Consider the following 20,223-nt stretch of genomic DNA (forward strand, 5'->3'; position numbering starts at 1 on the left):
CAGTGGTGCATGCTATAATCTCAACATTTGAGGATTTCAGGAGGATTGTTTCATGGCCATGCTTAGCTACATAGCAAGTTAGAGGCCAACCTGTACTACGTGAGACCCTGTCTTGTTTGTTTGTCTGTTTGTTTGTTTTTGTTTTTATTTCTCTGTGTAGCCTTGGCTGTCCTTGACTGGCTTTGTAGACCAAGCTGGCTTGAACTCCAGTGATCCGCCTACCTCTGCCTCCCGAGTGCTGGGATTAAAGGCATGCGCCACCGCACCCAGCTCAGAGACCCTGTCTTTAATATAAAAAAAAAAAAAAAAAAAAGGTAAGTAGATGGAACTATGTTATGCATGCTTAAGATATGAGGGTCCAGAAATACGCCCTCCAGAGACTCCAAAAACCCCTCCTTAGAGCTAAAATGCCCTATAAAAGGATGAGGGAGAGGGTCATGGGAAAATGAGCAACATGTTGCTTTCAGGAGAACCTGTCTATAAACCAGGCAAAAGACAATGCAATGCCAATTTTCTTACTTTCTTTAAAAAAAAAAAAACAAAAAACAAAAAACAAAACTGGGAGCTTAGATATCTGCCTTATGACCTGGTTATAAAATCAAAACAAAAGTCCTATACCAAGTGGAGTATTGTTACTGTCATAACAGGGCCTCAATAAGCACACATGAAAGAACCAAAGAGTGGGTATTGGCTGCAAGCAGTAATACATCAGATTCCACCTTATGTAGGGACAGTGAGTCACCAGTCTCACTCACACTTTCAAAAGCAAGAACCACGCACGTATACTTCAGCCTCTCAAAGAAAGGTCCCAAAAGAGGAAGGGCTAGATGACTGATCCCCTGATCAGTCTGGAACTTCAATCTGATTGGTAAAGCAAACCACCCCTTTGCCCTCTAGGAACTACTCTGTCTCTGGTTTTGTTGGCTTCTCATTTAGCTCTCAGTTTCTTAGGGAGGATCCAACACAAGACCAGATCTCACAGACTACAGTTGTGTGCAGAGCACATGAGTGACTGTTCCTATGTGCTTACTGCTGGTCTCTGCCCAAACCGTTGCTCCCTGAGGGTAAGCAGCCTTGCTCATCAACAAAAAACTGTAGCCTCTAGATGTCTGGCACTTGTGGAATGAACTCATCCATCCATCCATCAACTAATCCTAAAGGTTGGCTCACCATCACACAGAGGGACGCTTAGTGAGACACTCACTAGGCACAGGTTAGGACAGGCCAATACATACCCAAAGGCCCTGACCTAACTGCCAAAGGCGGCACTAACTGGGGCAAAAACAAAAGGCTAAGAGCACTGAGGCTCTCGGAAAGAGCACTAACTTGAGCAGCCAGCCAATCACAGGCACTGCCTTTCCACTGAGGCTCCCCATCCTCTGCACCAGAAAGCAACCCAAAGACCTCAGTTCAAGGCCAACAAGGAAAAACTGTTCAAAGACACCAAAGATTAGCCAGGAGCAGTGACACACACCTGGAATCCCAGCACTCAAGGAGGCAGAGGCAGGCAGATCTCTGTGAGTTTGATTCCAGGCCCATCTACAAAGCAAGTCCAGGACAGCCAAGACTACCCAGAGAAACCTTGTCGGAAAACAAACAAACAAAAAGACACCAAGGATTTGCAGAGGGACTACAGAGAGCAACAAGTGGGAAATGTCACAGAACATCTGTTCACACTGCCAACTGACTGAATGCTTCTTTCACCAAGTCCAAAACCACACTTCTTCCGTGGGGAAATGTGCTTTCTAAAGCAAGCCCTCACTGGAAATTAGAAGATTAGAAGAGGCGACCCTCAGGAAAAGAGTGTAACTAGAATCAGACTCTTGGTAGCTTCACCTTCAGCCCATGAAAGAGCCAGAGCACTCAAATCCCAGCAGAGAAGCGGAGATCACTTCCTCTCCATAAACACTTCTTCCGCGCCATTCACCAGATTAGCGCCTCCGCGGCCATCTCCGCTGAGGGTGTGGTAAATGCCCTAAGCACCTCTCCCACACACACCTCCAAGCACGAAAATCAATCGCTCTTCCATTCTGAGTCCTACCCCACGCCTCTCATTTCTTTCTTGCCACATACTCCAAGACACCAATGTACAAACAAGGTGACAAGGCGTCTAGGTCAAAAGGGGGCGGTAGTGGCGCAGGCCTTTAATCCCAGCACTCGGGAGGCAGAGGCAGGTGGATCTCTGTGAGGTCGAGGCCAGCCTGGTCTACAGAGTGAGCTCCAGGTCAGCCAAGGATACACAGAGAAACCCCGGGGGTGGGGGGTGGCGAGGAAGGGGGAGGAAGAAGTCTATCTAGGTCAAAGCCACCCACTATATCTGAGGGCGGAGCCTGGATTTAAAATGCTCTTAACCTCTAGCCAGAGGCCGCGGGGACAATAGCTACAGGCTCAGAACCACACAATCCCGACCCTGGATGGAACAGCGCCGCTGACTAGAGAGTACGTTTGCGGAAATGACAAAATAAATGGCAGGCTCGGCCCCCCGGACCTGGGCCAGTTTTAAAAAGCTGCTCCAGCTAGGATGCGAGAAGCTGAGCAACCGTTACCGTATGCAGAGTCAACTCCAGGCCTACAGAGCAGCCCAGGCTCTATGCAAGGTATTAGGCCCCGCGTGGGGGAGGGGACCGGCCCTTCTCAGATCTCAAGGCTCAGGTACAGGGGCATGGAGGTCATCTCCAAGCCCAGCACCACTGGATGCGATCTCCACATCCACAGGCAACGAGGGAAGAAGGTGACGCCCCGGACACGGCCTAGGCGGAGAAGCAGCCGGACCAGATACCGAACACCGCGATCACGCCACGCCGGCCGGCCGCCCACGCTCACTCACCCGGTGGCGCCGCGTCCGCACCAACTACTGCGATTCTAGTCCGCGGCTCCCGCAGATAAAGCTTCCCGCCGAGCTGGACGCGCAGTCCGAGGGGCCCTCAGGGATCGCCGCAGCCGCGGACCAACCGGGCGGTGAGCGCGGGCGAATCTTTGATTTTCAAAACTGTGGCTCAGCCAATTCCTCTGTTTGTCTGGCCGGTTACAAAACTCCACACCAATCATGTAACAGGACGTACGAGTCCGGTTATCTGTTGGCTGTTGGTACTGTCAATCAGGGAGGCTAGGAGGCGGGGTAAAGAACGTAAGGCTTTTTACACGCCTCTACTTCCGGAAGCCGGGACACTCGACGAAGTGAGGAAGTAGTGGCTCCCCTTCTGGCGAGCGAGAAACGCTCGGAACTACGTATCCCAGCGTGCACTGCAAAGGCAAGCTTAATGTAGGAGAACCAGACTCATCTTCGGGCCTGCCTCTTTGCTAGGCTCAAGTCCAGAAAGCTTCTGCGTTCGAAATGACAGCTTTTGTGGCCTCTGCTGTTTTTGAGAAAGGAAAAAAAAAAAAAAAAACCACATTGCAAATCTCAGAGTTTTCCCTCATATAACAGTCAGAGTGTTTCCTTAAAGCTACGATGGTCACCCGGAAGTATTTGCTATGTACCCTCTCGATTGGACAGCCACGTACCACGGAGAATTTTTGGCCCGCATGCATCTGCTAAGTCTTGAGTTACGGGTGGTCACCAACACCTGTAAAATGATACACGACCGTCTCCAAGATATTTATACCTCCACCTTCTTTACAGAGTCATTCTCAGTAGCCAAGAGGTAGGAAAACTATAAATGTCCATGAACAGAAGAAGAAGGGCTTTTATTATTTTTAAACTGTTTTTTCTTTTATTGAAAATAGATTTTTTTTTAAACTCAAATAATATATCCTGATTACAGTTTCCCCTTTTTATGATTAAAAATGAGATGGCTCGCAACAGATATGGAATATTGAGAGATTTATTTGGGGAGAAAGGAAGTGAAGAAGAGTTGGGACCTGAGTGAGTCATGAGGATAGAGAGACAGAGAGACAGTGAGAGAGAGAGAAAGAAAGCGGGTGCCCTTAGAGAAAGTGCAAGAGTGAGAGAGACAAAGTGGCAAGTCGCCCCTTTTATAGTCTGGCACACACCTGGGCACATGTGATGGTGTCAGAGGTTGCTAGGCAGCCTAGAGGCGGGCTGCTTATATGCCAACACCCTTCCCTCTACTCCACCCAGTTCCAACCTCCTCTTTCATCTGGATCCACTCTCTTTCTGTCTCTCATTAGAAAAACACACCGGCTTCTGAGGGATAATAATAAAATAAGACATAACAAAATATAATCTATTAGGATAACACAAAACCTATCCTATCGGGATTAGATAAACAAACAAAAGAGCTCAAGAGAAGGCACAAGAATCAGAGACCCATTTTGTTCGCACAATCAGGAATCCCATGAAGATACTAGTAGCCATAACATATGCAAAAAGCCCGATGCAGACCTGTGCAAGCCCTGCACGTGCTGCCTCGGTCTCTTGAGTTTATAAGAATTTTGATCATGTTAATTTACTGGGCTGTGTTTTCTTAGTGTCCTCCATCTTCTCTGGCTCTTATACTTTTTCTGTCACCTCTTCCACTGGGTTCCCTGAGTGTTAGTTCAAAAGCAGATCTGCTAGCCTGCTAGCCAATCTGATCTGCCTCTAGGTTGCTTAGCAACCTCTGACATCAGCTGCCCCGCCCACCAGGTGTGCACCAGAGGCACCAGATATAAAAGAGCCAACCTGCCACCTTGTCTCTATTGCACACTCTCTAAGGGTGACCCATTTCTCTCTCTCTCTCTCTCTCTCTCTCTCTCTCTCTCTCTCTCTCTCTCTCTCTCTCTCTCTCTCTCTCTCTCCCTCCCACCCCCCTCATGGCCCATTCAGGCCCTAACTCCTTTCCCCTTCCCTTCCCCAAAATAAATATTTCCATATCATATTGGTTGTGTGGCATCTCATTCTTAATGATAGCACTAAGGGGAGGGACTTGATGGAGATATCCCAGCTAGAGCTAAGTAGTCCACGGTCTCTCACTCTGCATCATGTCTGGCTGTGGGTCTCTGTATTTGTTCCCATCTGCTGCAGGAGGAAGCTTCTCTGATGATGGCTGAGCAAGAAACCGATCTAGAAGTATAGCAAAGTGTCATTAAGAATCATTTTATTGCTATGTTCCTTTAGTAGAACAGTAGTGTTTGGTTTAGCCCTAGGTCCCTGGACTATCTAGACTCAGATTCTTGGTCCCCCAAGCAGGGTTCAATCTCATGGAGTGAGCCTTAAGTCAAATGAAATTTCGGTTAGTTACTCCCACCATTGCCCCATCATACCTTGCAGGCAGCACCCCACTGAAGAGCAAAGGGTTTTGCTAATCTCACCAAATAAGAGTAGAGACCATTACCCAACTTCTTTAGTCGAATTAAACAAGCTTTATTTTCTGTCAGACAGGGCTCTCTCCCTAAAGCAGGCTTTGAGAGAACAGCATCAGTCACAGGAGAAGGTGGGATTTACATAATTCAGTAACTGCTGTGGGGAACTGCGGCTGTGCTGGTACTGACCATTACTTGTTTTTGTCTGCAGTTGAAACATGGTGCTCCACTGGTTACCTTCATTTTATTTGTTTTGAGTCTCTTTATTTGGCCCTTGGTTTGCCTCCTCTTGGGGACTTTCCACCGTACTGCTCGAGTGCTGGCTCCTCCCTATGTAAGCAGCTCTGTTACTCCCAATAGACGGCGTTCTCTTAGCACGAATGACCCATTGTTGTGTCGTCTTTTCAATCCGCAGACCCTCGCCCTAGCCTAGACTAGTAGTGCAGGCACTACAAACTGCAAGATTAGGGAGTTTTCAAGGGTTGGAGAATTTCCAGAGGATCGTATCATCAGAGTGGAGGTCAGGGTTATAGTGAACATGTCAGATTCCAGAGGTGGGGGTGGGGGAAGTGGAGCCGGGAGAGAACCACTCCTGGTTTGTGCCCTTAAAACTTCAAAGCCCACTCCACCCCACCCCACTCCCATAAGACAGGTCCTCCAACAAGGCCACGCCTCCTAATCCTTTCGAATAGTGCCACTCTCTGGCACTCAAATCCATGAGCCTATAGAGGCCTTTTTTTTTTTTTTTTTGCTTTTTGTTTTATTTTGTGGTGTTGTTGTTGTTTTGTTTGGTTGTTTGTTTTTTGGTTTTACAAGACAGGATGTCTCTGTGTAGCCCTGGTTGTCCTGGACTCCCTTTGTAGATTAGGCAGGCCTTGAACTCACAGAGATCTACCTGCCTCTGCCTTCCAAGTGCTAGGATTAAAGTCCTGTACCACCACCACCCGGCATATGTAGGCCACTGTTCTTCAAACCACCATAGCTTCTACCTCAGCTCCTTCTCCTTCTTCTGTTCCTAGCATTCTTAGGTCTGGTCTTTTCATTGTGTCCCAGATTTCCTTGATATTTTGTGCCAGGATTTTATTTATTTATTTATTTATTTATTTATTTATTTATTTATTTATTTATAGCTTTAGCATTTTCTTTGACTGGGGTTCCATTTCTTCTGTCTTCAATGCCTAAGATTCCCTCTTCCGCCTCTTGTATATATATTAGTAAGGCTTCCCTCTGAGGTTCCTGTTTGAGTTCCTACATTTTCATTTCCAGATTTCCCTCGGTTTGGGTTTCTTTTTTATTATTTATCTATCTATTTATTTATTAGGTTTTTTAAGACAGGGTTTCTGTGCACAGCCCTGGCTATCCTGGACTCTCTTTTGTAGACCAGCGATCTGCCTCCTGCGTGCTGGGATTAAAGGCATGTTCCACCACACCCACCACACCCACCACGCCCAGCCAGTTTGGGTTTTCTTTATTGAGTCTATCTTTAATTTCAGGTCTTTATTCATTTTTTTCCCCACTGTTTTGTGTTGTCACAGATTCTTTAAAGGATTTACTCGTTTCCTCTTTCATATCCATAAAGGCTATTTTAAGGTCTTTTTCTTGTGCTTCAGTTGTGTTGCAAAGCTCAGGGTTGCAAAGCTCTAGTGGTGACATATTGTCCTGGCTGATTTAATTGTGTTTATGCTGGTATCTAGGCATCTGCATTTGGGAAGACTCTAATCCTAGGTGCTGATGTCTGGCCCTGTCTTTGTTGACTGGGCGTTTTATTCCTTGGTTTCTGTTGACCTGTCTGGTTCTTAAGAGAGTGTAGTGTCTATGTGTTGCCTGGGATCCTGACAGGTGCGGCCACTGGTTTCCAGGCAAAACGCGTTCTAGCCATTGGGAACTGACATTTAGAAATGGGCTGGGAGTTGGGGATATGGGGTAAAGTGGTCCACAGGAGAAAAGAAAGCAGGATTTTCCACTAGGATCTACTTAGTCTGCTGGGAATGGGATGGGAGGGTGATAAGAGCTGGTCTGCTACAAGGCTAGGGATGAAACTGGGGGATTGGACTTGGAGGAACAGCAGAAAGGCGAAGATCTACAGCTACCCCACCTGCTTCCCCGGCTGGAGTAAGGTTTCCATTTTTATGTTTTTTGTTTTGTTTGTTTGGTTTGATTTTGGTTTTTTGGTTTTTCGAGACAGGGTTTCTCTGTGTAGATTGCTGTGAGTTTGAGGCCAGCCTGGTCTACAAATGAGTCCAGGACAGTCAAGGCTACACAGAGAATCCTTGTGTCGAAAAACCAAACCAAACCAAAACCAAAAAACAAAACCCAACTCATCAGGGGCTGGGCTGTATCACAGTGGTAGAGTGTGCTTAGCACGGACTTTGGTCCCCAGCACGGAAAGCTTGAGATACTGATGGAGGGGATTCAATATATCTACTAAAAAAGATCTTCCTGCACAAGCCTCTCCAAGTGCTGGGACCGTAGGTATTTGTCACCATGGCTTGGTGAAGATACTTTGTTTTCGTGGTGGTGCTAGGGATCAATCCCAGGGTTTTGCGCACACTAGGGAAGCTACCACTGTGGTACAGTGGGAGGCAGAGGCAGGTGGATTGCTGTGAGTTCGAGGCCAGCCTGGTCTACAAAGTGAGTCTGGGACAGGCAAGGCTACACAGAGAAACCCTGTCTTGGAAAAAAAATAGTGTCTGGAAAGTCTTAGGAGTACACTTGACAAAGGAGTCTAAAACTCAGTGGAAAAAAAAATATTGTTGAGAGAGATTAACAAAGACAAGTAGGGAAGGCAGATACTGTATTCATGGATGAAAATCCTATTAAAATGTCAAGTCTCTACCCCCCAAATGGCTCACCTAGTTCAATATAGTACCTTTCTTGTTGTTGTTGTTTTAGGTGGGGGCAGGGTGAAAGTTTATGAAAAAATTATTTTAAAATTTTAGCTGCAGCAAGCCTACAAAATAAAGCGGAATATTCATTGAGACACTACATAGGTCAGAAGAGTAATTTTGGCGTAAAGACAGGCATTACAGTCTGGAATTGTGTGTCTGGAAGCACACCTGTGCTCATCTGAAGGTTTGGGTTTTTGACAAAGGTAGAAAGTCAGTTCGGAGTGGGGAGGAGGTACTGCTCACATGCTCTCAGGGAGAACAGGGATATTAAAAACCTTCCTCATAGCGCACACCAGATTTGACTCAGGGTTGATCAAAGGATTAACACTAAAGCTAAGACTGGAACTAGAGAACGGAGCCAGGAGACAGGGATGGTAACGGGACCCAGACAGCAGTGAGAGAACACTGACTCCTGCAAGCTGTCCTTCGACCTTTGCAGCTGGTCTTTTCTACTTTGTGGGTTCTTTGTCCTACCGTTTATCTCCCCTAGTTTCACCCTCTATCACTAGATAGGAGAGAAAGAAGGATGGAGGTGAGAGGGAGAGAGGCGGAAGGAGGGAGGGAAGGAGGGAGGGAGGGAGAGATCTGTGAATCTAATCTCTTCTTGTTTCTTTTTTGAACTAACAAACCGCAGCCAGCCCCCCTGAATGATCAACAACTATTCACCCCGCTACTTGAGGCCCTAGCATTTATATATCCTCTGAAAAGTTCCCAGAACGCCAAATGTCACACAAATCGCAGGAATTATCTGAAACCGACAAGACCACCCCTGCTAGAGCATGAGGTAAATCATGGTCAGCGGCTGTGGACAGTCCAAAGCAGCCGTATATCCCCACAACTCAGATGAAAATGAATCTGTTCTTACAATATGTCTGTGCTTTTTTAAAGAAACCAAAATTCCAAAATTGTCACTATAGACCTCTACATGTGTATTGTGGTGTGTGTGAACCTCTTCCATTACATAAGTGAGTGTACCACCAGCCTGGTCTACAAAGTGAGTCCAGGGCAGCCAAGGGCTACACAGAGAAACTCTGTCTCAAAAAAACAGAGAAAGAAAGAAAGAAAGAAAGAAAGAAAGAAAGAAAGAAAGAAGGAAATTCTATCATTCTGCAACATTGACAAACCTTGAGGACATTTTGCTAATGTAAGTAAAGTAAGTCACAAACAGACAAATGTCTGTATGGGTCTTATATGAGGCCTCAAAAGGAGATAATTCACAAAATAAAGTGAAATCAACTCTATTTTTAAATCTAGAAGTGTACAGAAAATATAACCCCCAAATATACTACATTGGTTTGATTATTATCTCCGCTTCAAGTGAACCGTGCATGAATAACAAAGGCCTTCTCTAAAGAATGTCTTCTGATGAAAAAAAAGCCTCCAGATTTGACCCAGCCATCACGAAAACCCTCCACAGACTCCCTCCCCCTCTCCACCACACACACACACACACACACACACACCTACAGACCAGTGTCCTTCACCAGCACAGATGCAAAAACCTTCAGTCATTACTAGCAAATCCAACAGCATATCAAACAGACTGTGCTCCATAACTGGGATTTGACACGGAACACAAGATGGCTCAACATGTATAAATACATTAATATAGCAAACAAGATGAAGGACAAAATTCATATGACTTTCTCAATATACACAGAAAAACCATTTTATGTGATTCAGCATTCCTTCATAAAAGAACCCTCAGCAGCTGGGCGTGGTAGCACATACCCATAATCCCACAGGTAGAAGGATAGATATTGCAGTTATTTTACCAGTATGGCCGAATAACGCTTATTATTAGGCCTATAATTATTATTACGGCAGTGTTTTCTAACCCACTAGCAATCAATCAAGACACAGACACTTGTTATATTTTAAAATAGCCTTAGTTAACCTGGGGCAGGGCAGATATCAATCCTCTAAATTGCCTCCCATAGTGGGGCAGGTATGGGATCCCTGCCCCAATCCCATGCCATCTGCTTCCAATAACTTCTATCAAGCTACCTCTCATCCATAATCCCAAATACTTGTTAATTATCATCATCTGGGCCAAGTCCCCATCCACACCAGTTAAGTGGTTCTCCTCCACTTAACCATGATGTCACAACCTTCCTTTCTTTCGTCCTCTGTTCACTTTTCTTCCCAAGATTCTCTCTGTCTCCCTCAGCCCGGGGGTGGGGTGGGGGTGGGGGGCTTAGCCACACCTATCCCATTTGTCCTGCCCAGGTGTGGTGGCCTTTTATTGGTCAAACAGGTTAGGCTCTTAGGCAAGAGGGATCACAGAGACAGCAAGCAGTAATTAGCATCAAAATACATCAGACCAACCTCCAACAGATAGATGTACATTCAAGGCCAGCCTGGCCCACATGGCAAGTTGTATACCAGTCTGGACTATACAGTGACACTCTGCCAAAAAAATCAAAATAGAGGCCAAGCATGATGGCACATGCCTGTAATCCCAGCACTCTGGGAGGCAGAGGCAGGCAGATCTCTGTGAGTTCAAAACCAGTGTGGTCTACAAAGTGAGTCCAGGATAGCCAAGGCCACATGGAGAAAGCCTGTCTCAAAAAACAAACACACACACACAAAATCATTTTTAAGGGAATAAGCGAGAGTTTGTTCTGAGTCAAATATGAATAACCACAACCAGGGAACTTAAGTGCGGTTTACCCTGAACAGCATGTTCCTTTGTGGAAGCAGTTTCATGCAACACACACACACACACACACACACACACACACACACACACACACACACACACACACATCATTTCAAAAATTAAATCCCTCACAGGCGTTGAGAAAGATAGGCACTAATGTTGATAAGTACACATCTGCAAACCCAGCTGGCCTCGCCCCTGAGAAAGCCTTTTCAAACTCAGGAGTAGCTTGCTGTGACTCACACTTCACACATCCATCCCCACCTAACGCCCTCCGGGGCCTCTACCCCACCCCCCCCCCCACCCCCACCCCTCAGCATCTAATCCCGACTGCCTTCCAGACTGCAGAGTTGAATTCAGACTCACTCTACTATTGTTAGGTTAGCCTTAAATAACGTGTCACCTGGCCTGGTTAACTCTGGTGAAATTGTCCTTTGGGGTCTTCATTTTTGAGACAGGCTCAAAAGTTAAATATTGGCAGTTTTTATATGGTGCTTCCCAACACCTGTACTATTATACAGGTAATAAATAATATTTAAAGATTTGATTTTACGATCTTTAATTCCATGTGCCATGTGTGTCCGGGTGTATGTACACTTGAGTGCAGATGCCCAGGAGTCTAAAAGAGGGTATTGGCACCCCTAGCTTCGGGGTGAATTAAGGTGGTTGTGAGCTACCAACATGGGCACTAGGAACCAAATTCAGGTCCTCTCAAAAACAGTATGTGCTCTTAACCCCGGAACCATCTCCAGCCTCAGTAAATGATTTATAAACGTGCTACCAGGGGTTAGGTGTGTCACCCATTGATTGGCTGCTTGTCTAGAACTCACCAAACCCTGGGTTCTCTCTCTAGGACCACATAAAATTGCCCATGGTGGTGCACATCTGTAATCCTAATGCTCAGGAGGCAGAGGAAAAAGGATCAGGAATTCAAGGTCATCCCTGGCTACACAGAAAGTTCAAAGCCAGCCTACGCTATGTGAGATTCTGTCTTAAGTATAAATAAATAGGGAGCTGGGGAGTCAGCTCAGTGGGTCAAGTGCTTGCTGCATATCCGAGAAGACCTCAGCGACTGTGTATTTGTGTGCATTTGTGACAGGAGCTGGGGTGCAGTGGGGGTTCTCCCGAGCTCCCTGGCCAAAGCCACTGTAGGTCACACTAGAGCCAGCGAGAGATCCTGTCTCAAAAACTAAAGAGGAGATGGGGCTGGAGAAATGGCTTAGCGGATAAGAGCATGTCGCTCCGTGCCCAGCGCTCACATCACCGTAACTACTCCAACCCCAGGGAATCCAACACCTTTGGTCCCTGAGGGGACCCACACGGATGGACGTGACATGCACACACATACAGGGGGAGGGGCGGGCTTAGGGGAAGGGAGAAAGAGAAGAGCGAAGAGAGAGGGGGCTCTCAGGAAATGTTATATCAGAAAAACAGGTAATAGTCTTCAGTTTCCTCCCCTGGGACATGTGGACGATTTGTTTGGTCAGAACAGAAACCTCAGAAAAAGTCCCTCCTTGCATATGAAGGCCCTCAACCCTGGTGCTGTCAGTTTTGAAATATTCACCATGGATAAAAGGGAGCGTTTGGGGGTGACATTTCCTGAATGTCTCTGCTTCCTTGCCCTGCCACAGAGACAGCTGAGGCATGTGCTGTGCGGTCTACGGAAGTGCAGCGTGACGTAATGGCATGGACACTCCTGTGTGGCTGGGGCGTGGGGGTGGCGTCAGTGTCTCAAAACGATAGAGCTGGAACGGATGGCAGATGGCTTCAGAAGGTTCTCCCAAGAAAAATTCATCACCAGGGATATCACATTTTAATCTCTGGATTGAGAGACGAGTCCCTCTGAGTCCACTAGGGGGCAGTAACTTTCTGCTTTTGGATCTGAAACTCTTAACTTGCAACACAAGGAACCTCTCACCTGGCTTTCCCCCTTCACCAAAAGGCTTCTACAAAACAAAACAAAACAAAACAAAACAAAACAAAACAAAACAAAACAAAACAAAACCAAAATCACCTTGCCTCTTCACCAAAAAATTTTTACAAAAAAAACTTTCTGGAGCAGTGACTCTCAACCTTCCTAATGCCTCGACCCTACAATGCAGTTTCTCCAGCTATGGCGACTCAAGCATAAAATTATATTTGTTGAATTTTGCTACTGTCACAAATCCTAATGTAAATATCTGATATGCGGGATATCTGATATGCGGCCTGTGTGAAAGGGCAGCTCAACGCCTGCTGCCCTGGAGTCGCAGCCCACAGATTCAGAAACACTGGTCTGAGGCAATAGGGGAAAAAAAACGAGTGCCCTGTTGTTACCGTTAATGCCTGATCTTTGACATAGCTTCAGCCATTTCCCTATTCAACTTCCATTCTGCTTATAAGGTTCAAAATGTTTAAGTTTCTCAACTCTGCTCCCTAGAGCTAGTTATTTATAGCTGACACTAACATTCCCTGCCAGAGGGTCAAGCTGACCTTATACTTAGCTACACCCTGGTTGCACCCTCGCCTTAACCATGATTACTTGGTTTCATAACTCATACTTTGCTATCGGTGTAAACCAGCCCAGCCAATCTGATTGTTCCCTGTCTTTCAACTGGATCAACTAATCAGGTGCTTCCTACTATTATGCCCAAATTCTGAGACACTCCCTAAACAGACCACCCAAGAGCTGAGTCCAAATGCAATGGCAAGGGAGTCTTTAATGCAGGCTCGAGCCCGGGCCACACCTCCTGCGCGCTGACAATAGAGCAGGTGCAGGGAAGCTGCCTCGAGTCTCAATTGAAAGGGATTTTTACAGGTTTTAGACATAGATATGGGTTTTACGGCGTATGATTGAGTGGCATTTGGGCAGAAAAGCTCTAAACAGGGAATTACAAGCCTTGGCATTTCATAGGTGGGTAATAGGTGTAGGGGTAAGTTGGCCTATAGAAAAGATTGGTTGAAGCAGTCATGGGGGCGTTAGGAACTTTGGCCTGCCTTCTCCTAAATGTCAGATCACCTGCTGGTCAGCTTGACCAGCAGAGAGTATATCTGGACTTTCCCAAGGTGAGCTGATTGTGTTGCTAGGGAATACTTTTCTGTTTAGACTACTTTGTGGTTGTTTTTTTTTTCCTGGAATCTGGGTTCAGCCATTGGCCAGGTTTAACACAAAATGGAGTTTCTTTTTCAAAATGGACTTTGTCTGGTCCTTACACTGACAACTGCCCCGTTGCCCAGCCTTTAACTAGCATGTCAGCCTTCCTGGGCACCCTCTCCCCACCCCTGCCCCAACCCACAACAACATCCTAATGTCAGCTGGAGGAAATTACAGAAGAGAATGTTTCGTCCATTGTCCCACCTAACAGGCTGAAATGCTACATCAAAGGGCTTCCTGGTATAAGAGACATATGGGCCCTTAGTCCTGTTCCTCCTGGTTATGTTTTATGCCCCTCGCATGATAAGTTATTAGATATTTTGATTTCAGGCCCACCAGCCACATCACCTCAGTTCGTACAAGGTCAAGTTGACCATAAACTATGTTTATGCTCAATGAGAAACTCCGTGACTTTATTGTCCCTAGAAATTTCCCAACCATAAGCTCAGCTGACCCTCAACTGCCAGGCACACTTTCAAGGTTAGCTAGAACTGCTTGTTAGCAAAATAACTTAAATCAGAGCTGCCCGCCCTGTTCCACCATCTGCCTCCCTGTATGAGCTAAATGCAGTATTTTGCCTTTTGTAACTGACTCTGGGAAACAGGTCAGTAGACCTTTCTGTGGCCCTGACCAATAAACCATCTCTATCCAGCTCAGACTTGTGTGGGTGGTTTGTGTGGCACTTCTTGGGCTCCAGCAGTTACCTGGGCCTGAACGTTCTCGGACTCATCCTCTGGATCCCTCTCATTACCCTAATAAAGTCATTTTCACAGTCACTGACTTGTTCCCCCTACAGATTACACAGCTTCACAGCGGAAGCCAAGACTTTGTTACAGAGCAAGCAGCTCAGAGAGCTGGGTCGCTGGTTTCTAGTCACATGAAAATTCAGTAACATGCCCAGAAATGGACATTTGTCAGAGTCAATTTTCTTAGCAATGTCATAAGAGGAGTCTTCTGGAGTTCCTTCAGGCCTAAGAATCTGAGTGTCTGGTCTTGATGACCACAGTTCAGAGCCTTCTGCTCCCCTGTATGGATTCTAACATGCAAATGAGCTGGAAGTGACCCTGTATATCAGAGCTGGATCACTCAAAACCCTCATCAGAATAAGAGCACATTAAATTTCATGAAATAGGTTGTCTCAGTTGAAACTCAGTTGAAAGATAAATGCCTTAAAATTCAGGTTCTGTGAACTTTTGGATTTTGTAAAACAGGAACATTTATTTAAAATGCCATATCTATATTTTGATTACTTGGGGTGGGTTGTTTTGTTTTTAGACAGGTACTCATTATGTCGCTTTAGATTTCTGATCCTTCTGCCTTTACCTCCTGAGTGTTAGGAGGCATAAGCCACTCACTACATCCAGCTCCACATTTTGATTTTTTTTTTTTTAATGTGTGCGGGTATTTTGCCTGCATGCATATCTGTGCACCACATATGTGCCTAGCTCCCATAGAGGCCAGAAGAGGGTGCCACTTCCCCTAGAACTGGAGTTACACATGTGAGCTACCACTTGGTGCTGGGAATCCACCTCAGGTCCATTGGACAAAGAGCCAGTAGTCTTAACCTTTGAGTCTTCTCTTCAGCCCCGCCCCCCCCCCCTGTGGAGGAATGCTAAGTGAATGTAGCAACCATCAATAAAGCGCTGTTTAGCCAATCAGCTGGGCAGAAGGACAGGAAGTGGAAGGCGGGACTTCCTGGAGGAGAGGCAGAGAAAAGTTTGACGGTTGGAGAGGGTGGGGAATTTTAGGACAATTGGAGGAGGACAGTGGGAACTGGACATGGACTGGCCCAGGGGTCATAGTAACAAGTGTTTAGAATATATGTATGTTATAAGGTTTAGAGTAGTTTGTTTAGTTTATGATTATAATCAGTTCAGACTGCCCAGCAAAGTGCTGGCAGCTTTAAAGCACGTTTTAGTCTCTCTGTGTCAGTTATTTGCTTTGTAGGCCGAACGGATACAAAATACTGTAACACCCCTCATTGTGATAATTTTACAATGTGGTATCTACACATTTGTGTAGAGAAATTTTAAATCAGAACATGGCTGTTCTAGCAAGAGATAATATCCAAAAACTTTCTCTAGGTCTGTGTGATCTGGCTGGAATACAGACACACTTTTAACCCCTGGAGACAGAGGCAAGCAAATCCAGCCTGGTATAGAGCAAGGTTCAAGTAATGAAAAGCTTAGGTCCAGGCGGAGTGGGACACGCCTTTAAACCCAGCACCCAGGAGACAGAGGCACGCAGTCTAATAATTCAGCCAAGAGTTTGGTTGAGTCGGGGAGTTGAGAGGCAGTGCAGTGGAGTGGCGTTTGTGGCAGTTCGGTTCTTGGAATTTAGAGGCAGTTTTTTACTGGGAGAGTTTTTCAGAGACAGGCTGAAGAGAGAACAAGCTAGACACAGGTGAAGACGGAACGAGCCAGAGAAGGAGAAGGAGCCAGAAGATTAGCATAGATTGCTAAAGTTAGCTTGAGGCCAAAGCAGCACTATTCAGTGAGAAACTGAGAGAAGCCAGTTTGAGTCAGTCAGCTAGGAGAGGAGTTTTGAACCAGACAGCTGAGTTGAACCAGCCAGCCAGAATTCAGAAAGAGCTAGAAAGGGTGAGCTTATTCAGCAGTAAATCTCAGAGGCTGAAAACATTCTAGGCCTAGATAAGATGGTATGGAGGCTAGAAGCTTCCAGGACTAGGTTAGCAGACAGAGGCAGTAAGCCTCCAAGACAATTAAATCAGGTGGGTGAAAATTGCTGTAACACTCATTCTGCAAGGTGAGGACTGTCTCTTCAGTAATGTATACCTTCTCTCTGCCCTTGGTCCACACAAGCACTGTTTTGCAGAGCTTCAATCTTAGAGACAGGGAAGGAAACCAAGCTTAGAGATTCTGACTTCTTTTTCATAAGCATGTACCTGGTGATAGCCACAGGGCCCGGTGATAGCCACAAGGCCCGGTGATAGCCACAGGGCTCAGAAGCAGCAGCAGGGCAGCAATGGAGATGCCAACGTAGAAGTGCTTAGTTACGTCCCTCTGTGGCTTCTGTACAGGGACTGCTTCAGGGTTATAATTCCAGGACTCGTCTGAGGATGTTGCAGTGTTATTCCAATCTGTAGGGATGTAGGATGGGGTTTCTGTCACCTCAGCTGTTGTTTGATCTGGATAAAATGCAGAATGAGTCCCAGTGGCCCTCTGAGAGACCTTCTGCCCTCGATGACGACATGCTTTGCAATCAAGTCAAGGGCGACTGTGAACTGATCCTACCTCCACCTCTCAGGGCTGGGATTACATCCATGTGTCGCTGGACCTATCATTCTGCCTCCTCCTCCTCCTCCTCCTTCTCCTTCTGCCTGAATAATATATTTCTTCATCTAAGAAAAGATTTTGTTACATAAGAGTGACTTTTTTCACATGTTAATTGCTTGCTCCCCAAGTTCTTTCTGAGCAAGTCTTCACGTATCCAACATGATGTGGTATAAACCTTACCTCCCAAATTGTCCCTGATTGGCAAGGAAAGTGCCTACACCTGGGCTAGGCAGGCGAGAGGTAGGCGGAGCCTAGGTTCCAGGACTTTTGAAGGATTGGAAAAGGACCATGAGAGAAGAGAGAGAGAAGGAGAAAGGAGCAGGTGGCTGGGGGTTAGCATGAACAAGAAGCGAGTGGCCAGGAGCCTGCTCTGAGGATTGGCAAGACAGAGAGAAGCAGCCCAGAAGGAGCATGTGCAAGTCCTTATGGGAATTTTGGATGGGATGTGTGGCTGTGGGTTAAGATCTGCCTAGCCCCAGTGTTTTAGGTATAGTAAAAAAATATCTAGGGCTGGGCGTGGTGGCACATGCCTTTAATCCCAGCACTTGGGAGGCAGAGGCAGGTAGATTGCTGTGAGTTCAAGGCCAGGCTGGTCTACAGAGTGAGTCCAGGACAGCCAAGGCTACACAGAGAAACCCTGTCTCGGAAAACAGAACAAACAAATAAACAAATCTAAATCTAACAGGTAGTAGAGGGTTAAATAATAACTGCTGCTTTGATAGCTGTATGAATCAATATTAAACAATACTTTAAATTTTTTCTACAACACTTTTTAAAAATATACAGTGGACTAAAGTATGGCACTTATATTGGAAAGAAATTGTTAAAAGCATTGTAGCCACTGGAGGTGTGTAGCTCTTTAGTACAGTGAAGTCCTAGGTTCAGCTCCAAGCAGCACACACACAAATACACACATAAGCAAGATCTTTACAATGATACCACATAATGCCATTTTTAGTAAACACACACTGCTCTATGTGTTAGTGGGTACATACATAAGTTGCACCAGTTTTGGATTTGTTCGTTTGTTTTTGTTTTTTCAAGATAGGGTTTCTCTGTGTAGCCCTGGCTGTCCTGGAACTCACTCTGTAGACCGGGCTGGCCTCGAAGTCAGAGATCTGCCTGCCTCTGTCCCCTGAATGCCGCTGGGATTAAAGGTGTGTCCACACCACTGCCTGGCTGGTTACACCAGTATTACTACACACATCTAAAAAAAACAAAAACAAAAAACAAAAAAACAACAAAACAAAACAAAACACCACTATCTTGAATTTTGTTTTTACTTCCAAAGCAAAGGAGAAATAGTTTTAGTGTTTTGAAGGGATAATTTTGAAGAACTAGTTTTTTATATTTTAAGATCTGAAAATAATACTAAGACATTTCAAGAATATGAATAAAACTGAGCACGGTAGTAAATGCTTGTAATACAAGAGCTCAGACGGTGAGGGCAGGAGGGTTAGAAGTTCAGGACCGTCCTCGGGTACGGAGTGAACTGGAGGCTAACCAGGGCAACATAAGCCCCGTCTCAAAGAAAGAAAGATATCGTATCGTATAATAGTTCTGGCCTTTACGTGTGTTCACAAATAGGCTGAATATCTCAGATATTCCTCATGTATTAGCCTCCCTGATGCCTTGTCCCTTTCTCTTTGATATGCTGGTTTTTATTTTGTGAAGTAGTACTTTCAACAGAAGGCAGTAAAAACCATTACATTGAAAATCCTTAATCCATCATAGACAGTAAGTGCAAGTGCTTGAACTTCCACTTCGGGGCGCCAGAAGACAACATCTGCTGGCCGCTCCGGATCTTCGTGGAATGGAGTGAATCGTTTCATTGCCTCACTCTGGATTTTTGTCTTGTTTGAAGAGATTGGGATTAATCTCAGTGTTTTCCGCATGCTGGTTTTTATACCCCCGGTTGATAATCCAACTATTGTTGGGGGAGAGGCTTAGTTTCCTACCAGACACAAATCTTACTACAGAAGTCCTCCATAGCTAGGCTCTCGTACACTTGAACGTAAACAAGGAATCATTCTTCAGTAGTCTCTGTGGTTAGCGCGTTTGCCTGTTAACCAAAAGGTTGGTGATTCAAGCCCACCTAGAGACACGAGCCTTTAGGCTTTTAACGACTTCCTTAGTAAACAGTTACCTGTGGTTTTTCAGGAACTGGAAAATCCCCTTAGAATACCTGCCATACCTATAATCCTACTCAGAAAATTCTCCAAGCCTGGACTTGATCTCAGACAAGTAAATAAACTATTTTGGGGGCATGGTGGGGAGTGGGGTGCGGTGGGGGGGCCTGGTGGGGAGTGGGGTCAGGATGCGGTGGAATGTGGGCAGGGATGGGGAGGTATTTGGATGAATGATTCATTGGTTAAGATCTCTGCATGGGGCCTTGGCCTGATGGCACAGGCCTTTAATCCCAGCACTCAGGAGACAGAGGCAGGAGGCGGATTCTGTGAGTTTGAAGCCAACTTGGTCTACTTGAGCACCCACATGGCCACTCACTAGTCTATAACTCCAGTTCCAGGGGATCTGACACCTCTTCTGGTTTCTGCAGGCGGAAGGCACGAATGCAGTACCCAGGCATCCATGCATACAAAACACTCACACACATAAATAAAAATAAATAAACTGTCTTTGGTTGGGGCTGGAGAGACGGCTCAGAGGTTAAGAGCACCGACTGCTCTTCCAGAGGTCCTGAGTTCAATTCCCAGCAACCACATGATGGCTCACAACCATCTATAATGTGATCTGATGCCCTCTTCTGGACTGCAGGCACAGCACTGCATACATAATAAATAAATAGATTTTTTTTTTTTTTAATGTTTTTGGTGGTGTTGGTGGTTATACAGAACCCTGGTTGTCCTGGACTCACTTTGTAGACCAGGCTGGCCTCGAACTCACAGAGATCCATCAGCCTAGATTACAAGTGTAGGTTTCCAGGGAGGTGGAGTTTGTCTCGGAGAGGTGAAGCTCACTGGCATGGGTGAACTTGAGTCA

General features: G+C 45.9%; 1 protein-coding gene across 1 annotated transcript in view; it reads left to right on the plus strand.

Annotated features, from left to right (window-relative positions):
- Positions 1–20,223, plus strand: part of Fth1 (ferritin heavy chain 1) — an 83,158-nt gene that overhangs the window by 1,279 nt on the left and 61,656 nt on the right. Inside the window, exons 2-4 of the mRNA XM_051146900.1 lie at positions 2,755–2,958; positions 3,102–3,177; positions 3,447–3,644. Coding sequence (XP_051002857.1) covers positions 2,755–2,958; positions 3,102–3,177; positions 3,447–3,644 — 478 coding nt within the window. The remainder of the gene's footprint in view (positions 1–2,754; positions 2,959–3,101; positions 3,178–3,446; positions 3,645–20,223) is intronic.

Source organism: Acomys russatus, chromosome 5 (assembly GCF_903995435.1).
Source record: "Acomys russatus chromosome 5, mAcoRus1.1, whole genome shotgun sequence".
Taxonomy (NCBI): domain Eukaryota; kingdom Metazoa; phylum Chordata; class Mammalia; order Rodentia; family Muridae; genus Acomys; species Acomys russatus.